At 46.0% G+C, this 20,845-nt stretch overlaps 2 protein-coding genes across 2 annotated transcripts in view; one reads left to right on the plus strand and one right to left on the minus strand.

Annotated features, from left to right (window-relative positions):
• LOC308333335 (collagen alpha-1(VII) chain-like) overlaps nucleotides 1-20,845 on the minus strand; it is a gene marked incomplete at its 3' end in the record, with an annotated part of 63,290 nt that overhangs the window by 26,033 nt on the left and 16,412 nt on the right. Inside the window, exons 2-22 of the mRNA XM_080789683.1 lie at nucleotides 20,467-20,542; nucleotides 20,146-20,323; nucleotides 19,891-20,047; nucleotides 19,673-19,766; nucleotides 19,212-19,370; nucleotides 18,920-19,077; nucleotides 17,231-17,360; nucleotides 16,616-16,735; nucleotides 14,327-14,482; nucleotides 12,225-12,344; nucleotides 11,789-11,938; nucleotides 6,156-6,272; nucleotides 5,911-6,057; nucleotides 5,193-5,318; nucleotides 4,643-4,789; nucleotides 4,047-4,169; nucleotides 3,754-3,909; nucleotides 3,252-3,377; nucleotides 2,782-2,925; nucleotides 1,190-1,321; nucleotides 185-331 (exon numbers count right to left, since the gene is read on the minus strand). Of these exons, the coding sequence (XP_080645809.1) occupies nucleotides 185-331; nucleotides 1,190-1,321; nucleotides 2,782-2,925; nucleotides 3,252-3,377; nucleotides 3,754-3,909; nucleotides 4,047-4,169; nucleotides 4,643-4,789; nucleotides 5,193-5,318; nucleotides 5,911-6,057; nucleotides 6,156-6,272; nucleotides 11,789-11,938; nucleotides 12,225-12,344; nucleotides 14,327-14,482; nucleotides 16,616-16,735; nucleotides 17,231-17,360; nucleotides 18,920-19,077; nucleotides 19,212-19,370; nucleotides 19,673-19,766; nucleotides 19,891-20,047; nucleotides 20,146-20,323; nucleotides 20,467-20,533 (2,854 nt within the window). The 5' untranslated portion in view covers nucleotides 20,534-20,542. The remainder of the gene's footprint in view (nucleotides 1-184; nucleotides 332-1,189; nucleotides 1,322-2,781; nucleotides 2,926-3,251; nucleotides 3,378-3,753; nucleotides 3,910-4,046; nucleotides 4,170-4,642; nucleotides 4,790-5,192; nucleotides 5,319-5,910; nucleotides 6,058-6,155; nucleotides 6,273-11,788; nucleotides 11,939-12,224; nucleotides 12,345-14,326; nucleotides 14,483-16,615; nucleotides 16,736-17,230; nucleotides 17,361-18,919; nucleotides 19,078-19,211; nucleotides 19,371-19,672; nucleotides 19,767-19,890; nucleotides 20,048-20,145; nucleotides 20,324-20,466; nucleotides 20,543-20,845) is intronic.
• LOC308325784 (ATP-binding cassette sub-family F member 2-like) lies at nucleotides 9,514-11,295 on the plus strand (the record flags this gene model as incomplete). The annotated part of the gene is made up of 1 exon (XM_080778476.1): nucleotides 9,514-11,295. One exon carries the CDS (start codon nucleotides 9,514-9,516, stop codon nucleotides 11,293-11,295), a length of 1,782 nt encoding a protein of 593 aa, XP_080634602.1.

A 20,845-nucleotide genomic window follows, 5' to 3' on the forward strand; every position in this document is an offset into this window, starting at 1 on the left:
AACACACACGTTTTTTTTTTCAACATAATGCACGTGTTTTATACGCACACTTCAATAACCGCACACTACACAGTGTGGAAATGGATTTGAAAGGGCCAATTTATTGTTAAATGAGCACACATTGTTGTACGGTGTCGTCTACCCATACTGAATGTCTGACAGTAGGAAGGTTGGTTTACATTACCTGTGGTGACTCTGACAGACACAGGGGATCCCTCCCTGTTCTGGACTAGAGCCATGACCTTCACCTCGTACTGGGCCCCTGGGTCCAACTGGTTCAGGTCCACTAGCGTCACATCTCCTCCAACCAGCTGACTCCTCTCTTCTCCACCTGCCGCGGCAGCAGCACACAGTAGGAACAGTGATGACCCTATAAGCTGACTACCATAAAACACTTTTTCTCCCTCCTTCTCATCATTATTCTTTTTCTTCAGAAAATACCTTGTGGGTAGAATCTCTTTTATATAATGTATATCCTACTGTACAATGAGGAAACCTCTGTCTGTCTGCATCCATTATAAATGTTTCTCCGCAGTGGTTTAACCACTAAATCTGAACTTGCACACAGCATTTTTCACCCCAGATCTAAGCAGTTTTTTTTGCAACGGGCTGTGTACAATGTATGCCGGCGTGCATCACTCCTGAGTACTGGGTACTCTGACGTCTAATGGCTACAGTGAGCAATCTGACAACAGGGACAATGATTATTGCATAACGGGGTGAGGCATGCATTCCTACTGTAAGTTACTGTACATCGTTCTCAATTTACACTGTGCTCGAGTGCAGTGTCCCTGTACTGATCTAGTAATAATAATGTTAATGCATAAGATATTGACAAACGCTGAGGAAGGCCAGACAGGCCGAAACGCGTACGTTTTCAGTCTCAGAGGTAAATAAAGTCTTGTAAAAGGACATATAATGAGTGCTGGCATTTTCTTCATATCAACGTATATTTTCGAGCCTTGCACCTATAAGGATTTTGTTTGAACCTGGAGTGCTGCGGGTTGTCTGCTACGGTAGTACTTCTCTCTCAATGCATGAGATATAAGTAAAAATGCAGTGTGACTGCTTAAAGTCAGTGAGTGTACAGTACCATGTAACACTGTAAATACAGTATATGAGGCATTGCAATATAGAAAGCAAAGAGGTTATTCTGATGAAATCTTTCTCCGTCAGGCCAGAGGCGTACCATCCGTTCGCTTCCAAGCCACACGATAGGCCGTTGCTCCCTGCACGCCGACCCAGGTGACCCTGACGACCTCTCCGTGGGCCTCCTGAATTTGTAAGGACGTCACAGTTCCAACTGCAACTTGACTGGGCTCTACGGAGAAACAGAACAGGTCAGGCTAATTGTCCCAAGCGTTATGCACATAGCTATATCGGGTTTATTGATTATTACCAAAACCGGTAGCCTGTACTGTAACTGTACATGAATATATTTTTCTTTCTTCGCTGTCGGGTGGAAACCTGTATGTTTCCACCCTGTACGTAAGGAAATGGAAAAAATAACCTGTGTTCCAATGGATCCAATGTAGTTATTTATTTAGTTACAAGCATTGACGTCATTTGGGTATGGAAAGCTATGGCAGCTGACATACCTTGGCACTCATAACCGCAAATAACAAAACAAATAACCGCACATGAGGAAAATAGGCCCAAAAAAGAGGCAAATAACCAAATATGTCCAAAAATGACCAAATATTTCGGAGCGTGCATGCGTCGTGAACTTGCCATTCCTTAGCTTTTGCTTAAATGATGCCACTGGTTACAGATTTATCCACTTTCAACATTGCGTCCCACTCCCTGTGGGCATGTCAGGTAAATTATCTAAAAGATCACAACACGCATTGTGATCAGCTATTTGCGTTACTTTTTATGAAACACTGTCATACGACTGTCATCTAATGTTCATTTATAGGCCAGCATTGTACCTAGACACCTGTACAGCATACAGTTATATAATAGCATCCTCCACTCGTGATTACTGTATAGTTCCATTCTGCCAGATGTACAGTCACTTTTTCAAACTTTAAATCATTTATCTATCCACACTACTCCAAATGTGGGCATGCCTGACACAGAACTCCATATATAGGAATAAATGAACACAGAGAGACACATACAGAAATGTCCATATATGGGCATAAAAGGGACACAGACAGATGAGATGGGTGGAACGGATACGCTGCATTTCCGGTTGTCCAGATTCCAGAACCAGCACAAAAGCCTCATTTGGAAATGCTTTAGAAAAAACTAATAACTGGGTGGGGCATACATTCACAGTTGTCCAGGACCAGCACAAAAGCCTCTGCTCTGGCCCTGATCACCTCTATATCTCCATACATGGATCTGGCCTGTTCTGACACCACAACACGGACACCACTCTAAAATAATAATAACTAGAAAAGTGTGGTTGCCACAGTAGCTTAAATAGGCCCCTCCCACTAATATTGTCAGCCAATTACAATGTCACGTGACTCCTTGACTTTATGATGTCTTTATAAACGATTGTAAAACATAGCGATAGTTATAGTAGCCAATTAGCTACTATAACTATAGTCTGCTTGCCACACAAATAAAGTATGGAGATACAATGTTTCTGCCTGACAGTAAAGACTTGTGGCTGTTCAAACAGTTCACATCCAAGGAAAAGCTCTGGACAAGAGTGATGATGATGTGTGTCACAGTGTGTGTGTGTGTGTGTGTGTGTGTGTGTGTGTGTGTGTGTGTGTGTGTGCGTGCGTGCGTGCGTGCGTGTTAGAGTGTGATGGTGCATAGTACCTGTCCTGATATTCACCACGGCAGGGTTTCCTTCTCGAGAGCCACTCAGTGAGGACACTGACACCCCGTAGGCAGAGTCAGCCTGCAGGCCATCAATGCTATAGGAAGTCACTTCAGCACCCACGTTCTCGGTTGCCTCCACCCCTGCACCCCAAAATAAACAAAACGCAACCTTTTCAATCTGTACACGAACCTGGAGAAGTGGAGCTAGATTAAACAATAATGACATGCATATCATATCAGAAGGCTCAACCTCAGAGGTCTGAGGGAGAGCCTTCTATCTCAAAACGTTACCAATAAAAATACCCACGAGGGGAGAAGCATGTGCTGATTGTATTTCATGAAGAACCAAATCTAGCCATAATTCTTTTGTTGGCCTGTCATAATTTTTTCCCATATTGATATTGACAAGGCTGCCTCTTTTGTTAGTGAAAAGTGTTTCATTTGTGATCATGCTCATCTTTGCCTACCATCCTCACGGCGCCACATAATCTTATAGCCAGTTGATCTGGAGACCGGTGCCCACGTGATGCGTAGCCTCCCGCTAGTCACGTCCACAACACGAAGGCCAGAGATGGCCCCTGACCACTGACCACCTGTAGAGCAAACATGGGTCAATTCTCCTTAAACAACACTGCCACACAAGTGTGGAATGCCCAGATCCCATCCCTTAAAAAATGTGGTTCACTGGCTTCCTTTAAAACAGAACAGAAAATCGGTAAATTCAGCTCTGCCTTAGAAAGGTGATCACCCCTCCACCCATTTTTTCTCCTCATACATTCAGTGTCTTACCTTTGTGATGATATTGATTTTGGTGTTATTTTTATGTTATGCTGATGAATTGAATACATAGTACCTCAATGGAAACAAGTCCAGCTAGGACCTTTTTGTGTAAATCCTTTTAGACCAAGTGTATGACTGAACTCGTGCCGTTTGCATGTCCGTCATGCTCAATCAATCAATCCTACAAACCTCCATTGGCGTTAGTTCTGGAGGTGATAGTGACCACTTCCCCGAGACGTTGGCCAACCACAGGTGTGACACCAATCACCAGAGCCTCGTCCGGCCGCAGACTCTCAAGGGTGAATGACGAGGCGTCCGCCCCCAGCACGCGGGACTGCTCCCCGCCTAACACAGAGGACAACATTTGTGTTCTTCTCTTTGAAATGTAAGACAACATCAAATATAAGATACAAAAGTGAAAATTGCACTACTAAACAAATACAGAAAGTGTGCATGCAACTGATGCAAGACACACCACTTACTGGTGCCTTGTCTCCAGGTAACACGGTAACCTGTTGCCGCAGCAACACCTGTCCAGGCAATTCGAATTCTCCGACTGTTTAGGTTTGTCACTCTCAGGTTAGTCAGGCGCCCAGCAACTTGCTCTGGAATTAATTGCACACAAGAACCATGTGTCAAACAGTTCAGAATGTTGGCATGGTCCCACGATAGTTTTGTTTCTTTTCTATCAGCGACGGCCAAAGAGTTATGTTGAGGGCACAGTATACATTGGGAGACACGGGAGAAAGGTTTTATTGGCAGGATTTCATCCTAGGTCATCAGTTAAGTTTGTTTGTTTCCATCATTCTTGCTACATTTGGCTTCCATGTGTGTATCTGTAACAAGAGCCTCTTCCCTCCATCCATTGGTTATGTTTGTTTTTCTTCTTTTTTATATCCCTGTTCACTTGAGATAACAGGTTTGTTATCTCAAATGATAATCATCAGTAATCATGTTTGATATTGTCTGGCAAGTTATTAATTCCAAAGGAACTGGACAGTAACCAAGCTGGCAGAAAGATTGAGCCATCTGCCAAACTGGCAAACAATGCTTCCTTCATTGCGATTGGTCACCTCACCTGGTTTGATGTACACAGTGACTGGGTCCCCAGCATTTGCCCCCACCAGCGCTGTCACGCTGACGCCATAAGACACTCCCACCGTCAGGTCTCTGAGGTCAAGGGTCGTCTGGTTTCCGGGAATGTTGCGGGTTTCCTCTGTCCTCGCTGAGGTGAGACCAAACACACATCAGACATGAACATTCACACTCATCATCCCAACTCATTGGGAATGCAGATTCCCAACCTGTAGGCTGTGAGGATAATCCCCAAATAATTGGTAAAACACTAAGGTTCTAATGATAATATAACAGCAGCAGGATGTGGTACTGTTATAAAAAACAACATTCAGGTACCCTCTGTGTTGAGCAGCAGGATGTGGTACTGTTATAAAACAACATTCAGGTACCCTCTGTGTTGAGCAGCAGGATGTGGTACTGTTATAAAACAACATTCAGCGTACCCTCTGTGTTGAGCAGCAGGATGTGGTACTGTTATAAAACAACATTCAGCGTACCCTCTGTGTTGAGCAGCAGGATGTGGTACTGTTATAAAACAACATTCAGCGTACCCTCTGTGTTGAGCAGCAGGATGCGGTACTGTGTGGCCCCAGCCACTCCAGTCCAGCCCAGTCTCACAGTGCTGCCCAGAGACTCTACCACTCGCAGGTTGGAGACACTCCCCACCGGCTGCTCCACTGCAACGCCAAAAGGGACAAGCATTCCATGATGACAGAATTGCATACCGATAAATATACGTACTGTACGTAAACTACGTATGTACCAATCTTGGAAACCACTAGCTAACCCTTTACTTCTTTATTTTTAAGATTAAAAAATAAATATTCTGTAGAAAATGGATTCCAAGATTGCATATTCTACGGGCCAACGGCTTGGAATAAACTCCCATTCCACAGGCAGCCTCTGTAGACAGCTTTAAATCACAGATCAAGACCTTCACTCTTGCTTTTAGTTGATTTTTGTCCTACACAAAGATTGATTAAATTCCCATTGACAATGAATGGATGATGTACGATGATAAGAGCACCCCTCAATTTTTTGTGTTGTTGCCCTCACTGTTTTGCCTGATTGCCTTTTTGCTATTATTTTAATGTTGTTGCTATTATTCTAATGTTGTTTTATGCTTTTTCTTTTCTTTTGCTCTGTAAAGCACTTTGAGCTGCATTTTATGTCATGAAAGGTGCTTGAAATTATTATTATTATTATTATTATTATTATTATATGTACAGTCAAGAACTATACTGAGCCCCCACTGGCCATGTCCCTGACCTGAGGATGTGGTGGACACAGGTGTGGCCTCCTCACGGCCATCATACAGGGTGTAGAGGGTGATGATGTACTCTGTACTCGGCAGAAGGCCCGTCAGCTCATAGGCGGTGGTGCCTCTGGGGAAGGACTGGCTCTGCACACGGCCTCCTGAAGTCAGGGACGACATCAAACATGTTTCACTGTTCTCAGCAGGAATACGGCGGGTGGGTGGTGTCAAAGTTACACACGTGAATGTAACAACCGACCTTCTCCCTGCTTCCATTCCAGCCGGTATCCTCTGGAGGCCTGGATGAGTTTCCAGGTGAGGCGGATGGTGGAGGGACCCGAGGTGGCGGCCCTAAGGATCTGCTGCTCCTGTCGCTCTGGGGAAAGCACAACATGGTAGGATACAGACATCACATCAGATATTCTTTTAACATCATCGCATCTCATTCATACATACGTGTGAGAATGTTCATATAGATCACTTGTGATGTCATTGTAAAAACAAACAGCAATAAAGAGATTCAAACAGCATCAAACTCTAACCCGTCCTCTTCATAAAACACACACATTAGTCACACTAGATTTCAGTCTCTGTGTAGCACGAAAGATACAGTAACAGTATGTGTTGAAGAACTTCAAAGAATATAAGCGAGATTCCCAATAGTAAAGGAGAAAGTTCAAAAGATGGTGAACACTGTAATTGTAGATGAATGACGTGGTCATAAGACCTTGAAATGGGCAAATAACCACATGTCTCCTCTGACACACATACTGTATAATCGCCAGCTGCTTCCTACCACCTGACAGTGAGGAGTCTCATCAGGAGATAGTAACTCATCCAAAGGAACTCAAGAGTCATTATCCTTCCCAGTTCCGTTCCCTGTTGAACTAGGAGTCACTAGTGCGTGCAACGACAAAGAACAAAGCAGGCCCAAATCTAACCACCAATGTCTTGTCTTCCCACAACTGGTCGAACACAGCCAATTGTGTTCATTGGAGCTCTCGGCCTAGCCGGAGGCACCATGGAGGACATCACTTGTACAGAGGGAGCTCAGTGATATTGTCATGTTAAGAAAACAAGCTCATAACACGTCATCCATGCGAGGCTTGTACACCTGTATAGATCAGTAACACAGTCATGCGCACATTTTTAAATAAGGCTTGAGTGGTTAAAGATTTAGCTGGCACATTATGTCTTCCAATACAAAGGTTCTTGCTTCTGATCCAAGGATAGTCTTTGTCTAGTTTGTACCTCTCTCAGAGACACAATATGACTCAGAGTAATCCAGTAGAGAGACTCTCACTGCAGAGGTTATGAGTTCAAATTTGTCCTGACTTGAAAGAACATGAATGAGATTCCCAATGAGTCCAAAACACATTGATAGCGTGTGGATGGTGTGGTAACGAGATCACACCACTGGCGAAAGAAAAAGTTCAAAAGATGATGAACACAATGGAATGCCTTTATATTGCGCCTTTTTCCAAAGGCCTTTACAATGTATGTCACATCCACCCATTCGCACACCTACGGAGAAGGAAACCATGCAAAGTACGAACATGCTCATCGGGAGGTCCTTTTTCAAGGACACTTCTACTAGCAGCCAAGAGGAGCAGAAAATCAGACATGTCTGAACTAAGTGTTGCAACAGCTCCCCCTGTTGGTACCCTAAACATACATAGGGACGGACATAGGGATGGACGGACATCGCTGGTTCTAGGAGTGGTTGCACCACTCAAAAATAAATAGATTCCCAAACAGACAGAATGTGAAATATTTTCCAAAGACTTAAAAAAATGTGTCACATGCGAATAGGAGTTTAAATGAGCTGTATAATTATCTTACAGAAGGATTCATTTGAAAATATCATTGAAACAGCATGCATTGTAGAAATGCTGTATTCTGGTATTTGCTTTGACAAAGTCCTTCAGCTGTAGCCTTTTATCCTGACAATGTATTCCAGAAGCATGAATCACTGTTGTCAGACACATCTCAACACACGCAGGAACAACATCAGACATTACAAAGAGCTGTGCAAGCAACTGCACTGGTTTATGCAGAAACAAACAGGAGAGAAAAGCCTAAGTAAGTAAAGTTTAAGAGTGTGGTGTGTATTGTATACATCCAACATCTCTGGCAGGATACGAACCTAGAGAGCTTTCCTCCACACATCAGATACTCCTTCTAGCGGCAGTGGCCCGGCTTGTGACTCAGCCTCAAACACAAACCCAAGTACCACAGATCCCACTGAGTGAGTGGCGTTATACTCACAGGAGGCAGATGCAGTGCGTGTATATCTGTATAATGAGGGTGTAGGTGTGCTCGCGATGTTCCTACAACAGAACTAAACAGTAACATGTGTCGACTTTTCAGAGGAGACGGAACACAACAACAAAGATGTTTCTTGGCCCTCCCTGTCTATCTCAAATTTCCATTCCCCTCTCCCCTTCCTGCGGCATGGTTGGCAGGCCATGGCAGATACAAAGTAATAAGGAAAGAATTCCTTTCCAGAAGCATTCTTTCTATATTTATCACGAGACTTTGTGTCGATTTGTGGCGGATTCGTGTGAGGCACGGAGTGAATGGGGGAATTGATCATTTCCAGAGAGAGTCTCTATGTACTGTATTTGGTGTGTGGGGACTCGTTGTGTGCCGGTGTTGGAGGTGAGGTGCCGTAGGGCAGTGGTTCCCAAACGTTTCAGGCCAAGACCCAAAAGAGAGATTAGACGTTTGCCCGGGATCCAAACTAGTGAAAATAGCAGATCTACAAGCGACGTAAACTTGTCCACCCACATATGGCATTGGCTAAATGCTGGAATCCAACAAAACAGTTTTACATCATGAAGGCTTATCCATTAAGAGTTCAGCGGATATTTCTTAATCCAGAGTGCTTATAGAGTCATGGACAGGTCACATGGAAACGCATTTTTCCCCTTATTTCTTAATGTTATTATTTTAGCTATCACAAATCTGTCGACCCTCCACAAATCAGAGGCTATGATTGACAGGCAAAATTCCACAACAGTGACATCTGCAGGCAATTTTTCATTGCAGCTCAAAAGGCTTCCGAAAACCACCACAAAACCGAAAATCCACTCAATGTTCAACGTTCAGGTTGTTTGGGTGTAATTGAGGTCATAAAACCTAAAAGAAAAATCACACTTGTGTGAAGTGAGGGGTGCTCTTATCATCATACATCACCACACATCACATCCGTACTCAGCCAATCAGATCATCACATTCTACATACAAAGAGCTGTGCATATATTTTTGAGGGGCTAGCGCCCCTCAAAAATGTTCCAATCACACAAAGATTTGGCAGCCCCCCTATAGTAACTCTGAGGACCGCCTAGGGGCCCCGGACCCCCTGTTGAAGACCCCTGCTCTAGTGCCACATCACGGCTGTTACTTCTGTTGTCAGTAATTAATCACCGTGGCAACGTGCTCTTGGCCAGGGTTAACAACACCATATTTGGGCACGGGTGGTGTGGTGACATCATCACGTCTTATAAAAACGGCCGACCAGAGCGTCATACTTTAAATAGCAGCCGAGTGGAGTGTCTGTCTGTGTGCTCTGAGAAGTGCTCCCTCTAGTGGTGTGTGCTTAGACGTGGTTAGCGATGCCAAAGAAGCCAACTAGGAAGGAGGTCAAGGCCCGCCAGCGCACCGCAGAGAACGGCGCCGTGAAGAGGAACGGAGTGGACAGCCTGGCCAAGGAGCTGGACCAGTGCCACCTGGCTGCGGCGGCGCCCGAGGATGCACTCTCGGTGACGGGCGTGCTGGCCTCGCACACCGACAGCAAGGACGTGCACATCGCCAGCCTGTCGCTCACCTTCCACGGCCAGGAGCTGCTGACGGACACGCGTCTGGAGCTGAACGCCGGCCGCCGCTATGGCCTCATCGGCCTCAACGGCACCGGCAAGTCCATGCTGCTGTCGGCCGTGAGCCGCCGCGAGCTCCCCGTGCCGGAGCACATCGACATCTACCACCTGACACGGGAGATGCCGCCCAGCGACAAGACGCCACTGGAGTGCGTGATGGAGGTGGACGAGCAGCGGGTGGCACTGGAGAGGGAGACGGAGAGGCTCGCCACCGACGACTCGGAGTGCGATCGGCTGGCGGAGCTGTACGAGCGGTTGGAGGAGCTGGACGCCGGCCGGGCCGAGGCGCGCGCCTCCCGCATCCTGCATGGCCTGGGCTTCGGCGCCGCCGAGCAGCGGAAGAGAATGGCGGACTTCAGCGGCGGCTGGAGGATGCGCGTGGCTCTGGCACGTGCGCTCTTCATCAGGCCCTTCATGCTGCTCCTCGACGAGCCCACCAACCACCTGGACCTGGACGCCTGCGTGTGGCTGGAGGAGGAGCTGCGTGGCTTCACGCGCATCCTGGTGCTGGTGTCGCACTCGCAGGACTTCCTGAACGGCGTGTGTACCAACATCATCCACCTGCACCAGCAGAAGCTGAAGGACTACACAGGCAACTACGACCAGTACGTGAAGACGCGCGAGGAGCTGGAGGAGAACCAGATGAAGAGCTTCACCCGGGAGCAGAACGAGATTGCGCACATGAAGTCGTACATCGCCAAGTTCGGCCACGGCTCCGCCAAGCTGGCGCGGCAGGCCCAGAGCAAGGAGAAGACGCTGCAGAAGATGGTGTCGTCGGGCCTGACGGAGCGTGTCTCCGCCGACAAGACGCTGTCTTTCTACTTCCCCCCCTGCGGGAAGATCCCGCCCCCCGTCATCATGGTCCAGAACGTGAGCTTTAGGTACGCCGACGACGCCCCGCACATCTACAAGGACCTGGAGTTCGGTATCGACCTGGACACCCGTGTGGCTCTGGTCGGACCCAACGGTGCGGGCAAGTCCACGCTGCTCAAACTGCTGATGGGAGACCTGCTGCCCACCGACGGCATGATCCGCACACACTCCCACGTGAAGATCGGCCGCTACCACCAGCACCTGACGGAGCAGCTGGAGCTGGAGCTGTCCCCACTGGAATACATGATGAAGTGGTACCCGGAGGTCAAGGAAATGGCGGAGATGAGGAAGATTGTGGGCCGCTACGGCCTGACTGGGAAGCAGCAGGTCAGCCCCATCGGGAGCCTGTCGGACGGACAGAAGTGCCGGGTGTGCTTCGCCTGGCTGGCCTGGCAGCACCCGCACATGCTGTTCCTGGACGAGCCCACCAACCACCTGGACATCGAGACCATCGACACGCTGGCCAACGCCATCAACCAGTTTGAGGGTGGCGTGGTGCTGGTCAGCCACGACTTCAGGCTCATCCAGCAGGTGGCGAAGGAGATCTGGGTGTGCGAGAACCAGACCATCTCCAAGTGGAACAAGGACATCCTGGCCTACAAGGAGCACCTGAAACGCAAGATCCACAAGCAGCAAGCAACCTCATAACATCTACCGTATAAGATCCACAAGCAGCAACGAAGCACATAACCAGGCCTGGATTAACAATGGAATGTAGTAGAGTTTAAGCTCCAGGGCCCGCAGCCCGTGCGAGAGACTATTTCAAATAGGTACAGCTGTTGCTTCCGTCTAAACCGTATTCATAGGTCACCGATTTTACTGTAACGTAACACAGGAACCCCCACTAGTGTTTTTGGTCGTCCAACAGTTTCTTAACCACTCGGTGGGAGGAGACTCAATAATCACACGCGTGTGAAGTGAGGGGCGCTCTTATCATCATACATCATCACATTCCGGCCAATCACAATTGGCGTCTTCACGTCTGCACTCACTTTTTTATCCTCAATATGTACTATGCTCAGCCAATCAAATCATCGCTATGGGGTGGTCAGTCAATCAAATCATCGTTATGATTCACACAAACACACAAAGCTGGGCATAGGGCATTTTTTGAGGCGCCTCAAACATTTCGTCGACCTACCAATCTTGAAGCGGGCCGTTGCCACGGGGCCCTCGATGTTGGCCTCGTAGAGAGGAATGATGGTGACGATGTACTCGGTGTCCACCTGGATGTTGGCCAGCGTGTGAGACTCACTGTTACCGTTGACCTCCACGGTGTCCACATCTCGACCTTTCAGCACAGAGAGGGTCATCGAGACAAGACAGACAGACGAATATGTTGATGAGATTTTATAAAATATGTAAATGTTTTTATAGAATACTTTCTATTTTATTTCTATTCATTGACATGACTGTAGCAGTTACGCATGTTTATCTGTGGTGGATGAAGTACATTTTTTTTTACTTAAGTAAATGTACCAATACTGCAATATAGAAGTACTCTGTTAACAAGTGAAAAGTCTGGAATTCAAAATTACTCATTATGCAGTTTCAAGTTTAGTTTAAAAAGATCTGACCTGTAAAGGGTCCGTAGACCAGACGGTAAGATCTGGCTGAACGGACGCCCCTCCATCTCACACGCACACTGCCCTCCGACTCTGTCTCCACTGTCAGCTGCTGCACCGCCTCCAGACGCACTGACGCACGCACAAACACACACACACACAGCTTTAAAAAACAACACATGCATGCATGACCACCCATGTCATCGTGATGCTAATCTCTCGAGACAGATTTTCTTTTGTCAATGGGTTACCATATTGTCATGATACTGACATACAGACAGACTGTGCATACAAACATAGTTACATATAATGTGCATACAAACATACATACTGTGCATACAAACATGCGTGCATACTGTGCATACATAGTATCTCAGTCGGTAAAGTGAATAAGTGATCCTGCTCTAGGTCTACACACACCACTTAAACACTCTGTTCCCTTGATTCCACAACGGGCCCAGGTGTGTGCAACATTGACAAATAAAGGTAATGCCCCTCTGGGGCGTGTGTCTCTGTTGAAGGCAAAACTTTCCCGAGATTCCTTGCGAAGCATAGTGGAAGCAAAGCGGAAGCTTGTAAAGCTTCTGCGTGTGTAACGGAAGGGGACGTTCGGTAGCCCAATCAGAGGCAATGTAAATGTCTGTTTTCTCATGCCAATAAAGATCCCTTGGATTGGCCTGGGCCGTGGCTCAGCGGTTCAGGCACCTTGGCCGGTAGTCCAAGTCTGGCAGTGTGCAGCCGCGGGTTCGACTCCCGATCCCGACGGCCTTTACTGCATGTCACCCTCCCATCTCTCTCCCCATTTCCTGTTAGCCTACTGTCTGTCCCTCTATACAAATATAAAACCAGTAAGACGCGCAAATGCGGGAAGCGAACGCAGCTCGTACATATTTGGGTTTTGGACGTATAGCTGCTTTGGGGACTCCTTATATGGTTATGGCTGAGTCATGGTGACACAAATCACTCAGCTCCATATATGGGCACAAAAGCGGGACAGACATGATCTGCTAGTTGGGACGTATCCTCAGTGTTGTATCCCAAGGTCATCAGGGTTTCGGGTCTCGCGAAAATCATGCCCCTCACTCGGGTGACCCAGCCGGGGTGATCAAGTCCCGACTTACGTCCCAGTAGCTACCCTCGATCAGACCCACTAGGGAAAGACCAGGGCCACACAATCCGTTGGATCCACTCCGGAACTACTCTGCCGGGCCTGGGAGGTACAATTCTGGCATGTGTAGGGACTAGGCTCTGTGGGTTGACTCCTGTCCGGGCCCCTCCTACGTCTCACCAGGTCCTCCCCTGCTCTCACCACGTCACAAATATGACGTAAAATGTCCACAACACAAACATTAAATGCCATTGAAAATTAAGGGAAGATTTACGTCATCTTGTCCCCGCACGTCTCATTTGCCATCGACAATGAAAGGAGAAATTAGGTCAAATGTCCACCAAATATGACGTAAATTTGTGGCAACAGGCATTCTGATTGGCCAGTATGAGATGATGCATGATGATGTACGATGATAAGAGCGCCCCTCACTTCACACAGGGGTGATTTTTTAAAATATCTATGGTGTGGAGACTCTCGGCAGGCGGCCCCTATCACCATGTCCCTCACGCGTTATTATGGATCCCACCACAGTTCTAGGCAAACCCCGCTGTTATTGGCCAGTAGTCGCTGTGATTGACAAATTATTCTCATTTTGCAACTGAATGCCTAAACCTAACCTAGTCCTTAAACCAGTAACCTAACACCTAAACTATGTCTAAACCAAATCTGGGAACCCATCAGCAAAAAAAGGGAAAATTCTTGAGAGACTAGCCTAAACCAAATCCTTCCTAACCCTAACCTCAGTAAAACAACGCCTGCCAGGAGCCAAACAGACACAGGTCATCGTGACACTAATGTTGGTGGGATTCATAATCACGCGTCCCTCACCCTCCACTTCGCACTTCGATTACAGTAGGCCACATGACTCATCATGATTCAAAACATGTCTAAGGCCATGTCTAAGGCCATGTATTAGGCGTCATCACATTCTCTGGTCACCTGTGAGGGTTAAGGTAGCAAGTACGAACACAGCACTAAAGAGGAGGAAGGACGGTGTACTCACGTGTGCGTGCGTTGAGGGTGGAGGGAGACGGAGAGTTTCGGGGGGACAGGGGATAAAGGCTGACGACATACTCTGTGTCTGGCTGAAGCCTCTCCAAGGTGATAGACGTGGAATCTGCAGAAAGAGTCTGCTCCAATAGCTGGGCCGCAGGTTGACCTATTCTTCCCACCATGTAAATCACACCACAGGAACAAGAGCAGCGTACAAATAAGAAACAGACAAGTCAACAGTCACGTCACCTGTACAATATTCACAATTGTCACATGTACAATATTCACAAAGTATATACCGTGCTCTACCACATACTTGGGGGACGGGAAAACCCACCCCATTGGGGGGCAGTCTTCAAATCCATAACATAAATGTCCTGGACAACCAGGACATTTATGTATACTATACTATGTATACAATACTTATGGATTTGAAGCTACAGCTTAATTTGTCCATACCGAGTGCAGCTATTGCTAGTGTATTTTTATGACACAATTTAGTTGTCATAAAGACATACATAAAGAGCTGAAAGTTGTATTCAAAATCCAAACACTCACCCCCTCATTTTTGCAAGAAATTCGTTTTTAATTTAGCTGACGGAAAAATGTTAATAATACATGTTAATAAACAGTATAGAATTTATGTCAGCTATATGCAATGCACTGCTGTATTTCATGTGCTACAACAGTGAAATCAAGAGTGTACAAATGGAACAAAATAGACTCGCAACAACAACCACAACCTTGTCAGGACATCTAATCACCCTCATCATAGCAGCCTCAGAAACCACAGGCGTTTTACCCTCATCAGGACATGAATAGCCTACACCAGAAAAACTATAAATATCATCATTTTAGCCTTACAATAATATAATTTGTGTCATTATTTTAATGCACTAGATGTGAGTGGACACATGTGTTCGGCATCAGTATTCAGATAAAAGTCAAAATCATGAAAACCCCATAGTTTGACACGTCACATGCTACTTAAAGCATAATGAAATTTACAAAGTAATGCCTTATAATAGGTTATCAATAGGGCAATCTTGGATTAAGGCACATTTAGGGTATTAGCAGTGAGCCGATTAGGGTAGATTTTTTATCCTGGCTAGTAGACCTAATGTCCTGTCAGAATCAGTTCAGAGAATCCAATTTTGTCCAACCTGAGAGGAATCTTTTACTTTATTTACTGGACGATATGTGTGAGTGAGGCCTTAAAGCTTAATTGAGCTTGAGCTTCATGAAAAAGGTATAGGAACTCACGTGTATGCATGTGAGTGCTTGCATGTGTATGCATGTGTGTGCTTGCATGTGTGCGTATGTATCTGCCCATGAGTTCGTTTGATTTATGATGTGTGAAAGATGCGCACTTGCTAGCAATTATAAATACACCACTCCTCGCAGAATACAGACGGACCCAATTAAGATAAACACACACATGCACTAGAGGAGAACCTCACTATGAGACTGGCACTCATGCCATGTCTTGTCCTGAAATGACACACAGGACCTCCCTGCCATTACTGTCTGCCATGACTGCCATGCAGTGGGATAAGCTGTCTATATATCAATGTCCTCAGGGAACATTTTTCCTGGATGAATCATGGTGGTATCAACCACCCCAAGCCGTCTTTACTCTTTTACACCATGATTCACTACAAACAGTAAAAGCCTCAGCATTAATTGATCCATTTATAACTGGTATAACACAGGTGGAGGTCCATTTGGTTACATTTATATACTCTCTGAGTCCAACTAACACTGAGGATTCACTGAAGTTCTGCCAAATCCTCCGTCTACCACGCAGCAGCTGATGAGGGCTGGGCGATTGGTATTTGATTTCTGAGGTAATACTTTGGGCACTAAATCTTCCCATTCACAGCCTGAGGGGCGCGTAAGCTGAAACAGAAGCTTCCCCTACTCAATAGATTTGAGAAATGTTTCCAACTTGCATCAACCAGGTTATTACCCTTTTGCACTAATTAACCCTCCTTTTCTTTCTCCCTCTATCCCTCCATGCTGCCCCATACATGGTTGTGTGTCAGATGTTTTAGTCACATGGAGGAGTGAGAGCTAGGGCATAAATGCAGAGAGACTCTCATAGCAAACTGAGTTTGAGCTTGAGTTGAAGAGAGTCAAACGACAGACAGACAGACAGAGACAGACAGACAGACAGACAGACAGACAGACAGACAGACAGACAGACAGACAGACAGACAGAAAGACAGACAGACAGACAGACACGGATATGTGTGCCTGACAGACAAGGAACAGGGAGAGACGGACATGTGTGCCTGACCTCGAGGTCCATAGGTGAGTCTGTAGCCCTGGAAGGGAGATGATGGTCGCTCCCAGGCCACCGAAAGAGAGAAGAAGTCTGATTGCACCAGACGCAGACTGGACACCCCTGGCAAGGACCCTGACAAAATGATTAGTGATGGCGAAGATAGAGAGAGAGAGAGAGAGAGAGAGAGAGAGAGAGAGAGAGAGAGAGAGACAGAGAGACAGAGAGAGAGAGGTGAAACGGGGGAGGGAATCGGGTATACCCCACAGGTGTTTCAGGGGGTGATAGATAAGGGTTGTTGTCTTTCAGTATTTTTGCAGGGTAAATAATTTGGGTGGGGGTAAACTATCGATTCACTCAAATATCGCATAAAATATTTTTTTCATGTCAGAAAGACTGTCCTGATCTGGCTGCATTGAAGAGTATTATTATTATAGAATTGTTTATAAATGTTCTATTATTTAAAAAAAGCAAAGTAAGCTGTGGCGGACAATAGTTGAATCGCAGAATCGCAATAAGATTTGCAATATAAATTGATTCAGCACCCAAAGTATCGAGATCGTCTCGAATCGGGAGGTAAGTGAATCTTCCCCTAGTAATGAAAATATTCCGTAGCTTCCCCACACTCACTAGTGCGTTGCTTTGCAGAGACAGACTCCCCAACACTGTTGGGGTACTGAGCGATGACAGTCACCAAGTAGTCTGTACCAGACCTCAGGTCCCGCGCCGTGAGGGTTCTCTGACCAGTAGCTACCGTCTCCTGAGAGAGAATACAGAGGATTAGAGACTTATGGCCTATTCATAGTCCAGTTTTCGATGATGAGGTGACCACCACTATCACCGGAATCTACAACATGACGTCACTGAGCTGTAGTTAAGAGAAAACCACCGCTCTCCCCAGCCCTTCTCTCTGTTTTTTCACACCACCGAAGCGGTGGTCACCGTCACCGAGACTCGCTCCCGGCAATGTGATCGATTGGTCTAGAAGCTAGAAGTTATGTTGTGCTGGCTATAGTATACTTTATAATAGTTGCAATGACAGCTCAGTTCGCAAAACTAAAACCATCATGGAGCATAGCCGGGCAGCGCTGTGTGTGTGTGTGTGGGGAGACAGAGGAACGTGGACTCGGGAATGCGGGGTTCGAGGGCTCGCAGTATAGCCCGCACAGCGTGAGTTAAGTAGCTCCCTCCGTTCCACTGCCTCCCCGTTCATCTGTCCCGTCCCCCCCCCCACACACACACACACACACACACACTCATCACGGCCAGGACACAGGACAGCACTGCTTTTCTTTGCTCCGTGGCGAGCTGAGCTCCCGAAGTCAAAACAAACAAACTCCCGAAACAGGGCAGCGGCCAGCGGGAGAACAAAGGAATGAAATAATAGAAACAGCGACATACTGTAAATAGAATAGGAAATAGAAACAGAAAAGGACCAGAAACAAATAGAATAGAGGCAGATAGGCAGTAGAGAGAAAGCAGAGGGAAAACTTTTGAGGAAGTGTTGGCCGTGTGTAGGAGTGAGCTATGAGCACGGTGATGGACTATGAGCAGCGCCATGGTGAAGAGGTGGTCACCTCGCCATTTAAGATAGGCAGCTCTGTTGAGTGCAGCATGTTTTTGCAGTGTTAATGACTTGCCAGCCACAGCCAGCCAGCACACACACAGATGGGAATTTCACTCATCTCTGCCAAAGTTTAATGTCTAGAGTAGCAACATCATGTGAAGATCCTCCCACTAAGCAAGTTCACACTCAGCCTACAGCGCTGTTACTGTGTTCTCCAGGCCTGAGAATATCGCCCCCATCACTTATAGTTAAGAATCTAGGTCACCGGTATTCCGGACCTCACCAGTCAAGAACCACCGTAATGTCCACTATAATAGAATCATCATGTTGCTATTCCAGCCTCATTGTATATTGCATAACACTTATAGCTTCCTTATGCTTTATTTTTATTTCAAATGTGTAAATCATTTGTAAGTGTTTTGATACTGTTGTTACTCAGTGTAATGCCTCAAACTCACATGAGTTGTGTGTGAGACAGTATTGGCAAAGATATCTGGCAAAATATTTTTCTGCTAATCGTGCTAATGTGACTTTGTGTGTTTGTGTTTTTATTCATTCATTTATTTTATTTATGGTAGATAAACTTTCATTTTCCCGACATTATTTATTTATGGCAGATAAACTTTATGTCCATATATGGAGCAACCACACTTTTCCCAGAATTGCACCTTTCTAGTTATATATAGTTTAAATAAAACATCAAAGGCACTGCTCACTTCACACTGGGGTGTGATTTGTTTTTTTTCCCTCACCTGTTGTAATTCTGCTGTGATAGGCTGGCCCAGTCCAGAGAGGGGCGTGTACTGAACCACATAGCCACTCACAGGCCCTCCAGCAGGACTCCAGCGGAACCTCAGAGATTCAGAGGTCTGGCTTATGAAATGGAGGTTGGATGGACCAGAAAATGCCTCTATCAGTAAAGGAGACAGGGGAAGGGGTGATGAGAGATGTGGCAAGACAGAGACAACAGAAATCTACTAGTTTACAATACAAACTCAAAATGTTATTGTGTAAAATTTAATTGAGTTTATATTGTGGTGATACCATCGCTGGCATAGACTCCTCCTGAACTGGAGCACACCCTGGGGCCCACAAGAGGAAGTAGTGTGTTTAGCAGCTTAAAATCCCCAACAAAAGAGGTGAAATCGCTGCTGGGCTCATTGGCTATCTGAGCCAACTCCCTCGGATCGGCACTCTTGATACCTGTAAAAACAGACACATGTTAACGACGGCATAGACACGACATAAACAAGATATGGATTCTAATACACGTATTTACTGTGAGTTACTTGTGCGCAGTTTATGAACAAAGCCTCACGAATCACAATAACAATGGCGACACCACACTATCTTGTTGTAAATAGCGCTTTCTTTTTTTTAATAAATACCGGTACTTTAGATAAACGGTTGAAGATGGATGGATGGAGACAGAAATACATACATACAGACAAATATAGGCAACTTTTCCTTCAATCACACTGATGTCTGCAACATGGGACACGTACCAACAGCTATAACTTGCACTCCCTGACTACGTAGCTTCTGTGCCGGCTCCTGTACAGAATCCTGTGACCTTCCGTCTGTTATCAGTATAGCGATCTGGTAGAGGAGTGACAGTGTTCAGAGAAAGAAGAATAAACATTACCGGTAAATATACTCTACCGACATTCGTAGACAACGATGACCATGCAGCCTTAAAACCCATGCCCTTTTTCTCACTGACTTTTGGGACGTCACGACTCGACGCAGGGTTGAAGAAGTTGTCACCAACATACTTGAGTCCAGCACCGGTGCGTGTATTTCCACCTTTGTAGTTAAGGTTCTCCACAGCGCTAATGAGCTCTGTACCATTCAAGTAGGTGGTGAAGGTGAACTCAACCCTGGCAGGAGCAAAACATGCATTTGTTTTAGCAAAGCTCATCATCTGGAAAAAGGTTGCCGCTTCACAGATAAACAAATGTGAACTCTCTTGAGTCACCTGGACGTATCACTGTACTGCACAGCCCCAAAGCGTATCCCTGATTCACTGACAGAGCCCGCAAAAGGTTTGATGATGTCAGCCATGAATCCCTTCACTTGGACGAAGTTTGCTCTACCGATACTGGAAGAGCCATCAACCAGAAATACAATGTCTGCAGCTTGCACATTACACCTGCCTGAAATACAAACGTACACGCACACAGGCACGCACACAGGCATGCACACAACACACAAACGCACACGCAAACAGTAGGGTGAGAATTCAGGACTATTGTGATGGTGGAGAACAAGTATTGGTTAATGAAGCAGGTGTTTTTACCCTGAGCTGCTGTGTGTCTCACTGAAGCCAGCAGGACTACAGCCAGACGGAAAACCCAGCTCCACATCTTCACAACCTGGGCAGAAACAGAAGTCTCATCATCTTCAGATCATCTTCAGACCCCTTTTCAATTTAAACTGTTTTCATTTGCATTTTCAACAAGAAACTAGTATTATACACAGTATATACAGGAATAGAGAGAAAACAATTATTCACAGCATATACCTCTAGTATATTCAAATAAAGTTAATAATAAATAAAAGTTAATTCATTCATTTATAAAATACATATTCATCATTGGGTTAGTCGAGCGACTGTCCACACAGAGTGATGTGATGGCAGGCTGTTGACTCATGGATGGCCGAGTTGCATACTGTAG

Source organism: Protomyctophum bolini (genome assembly GCF_963924005.1).
Source record: "Protomyctophum bolini genome assembly, chromosome: 2".
NCBI lineage: Eukaryota > Metazoa > Chordata > Actinopteri > Myctophiformes > Myctophidae > Protomyctophum > Protomyctophum bolini.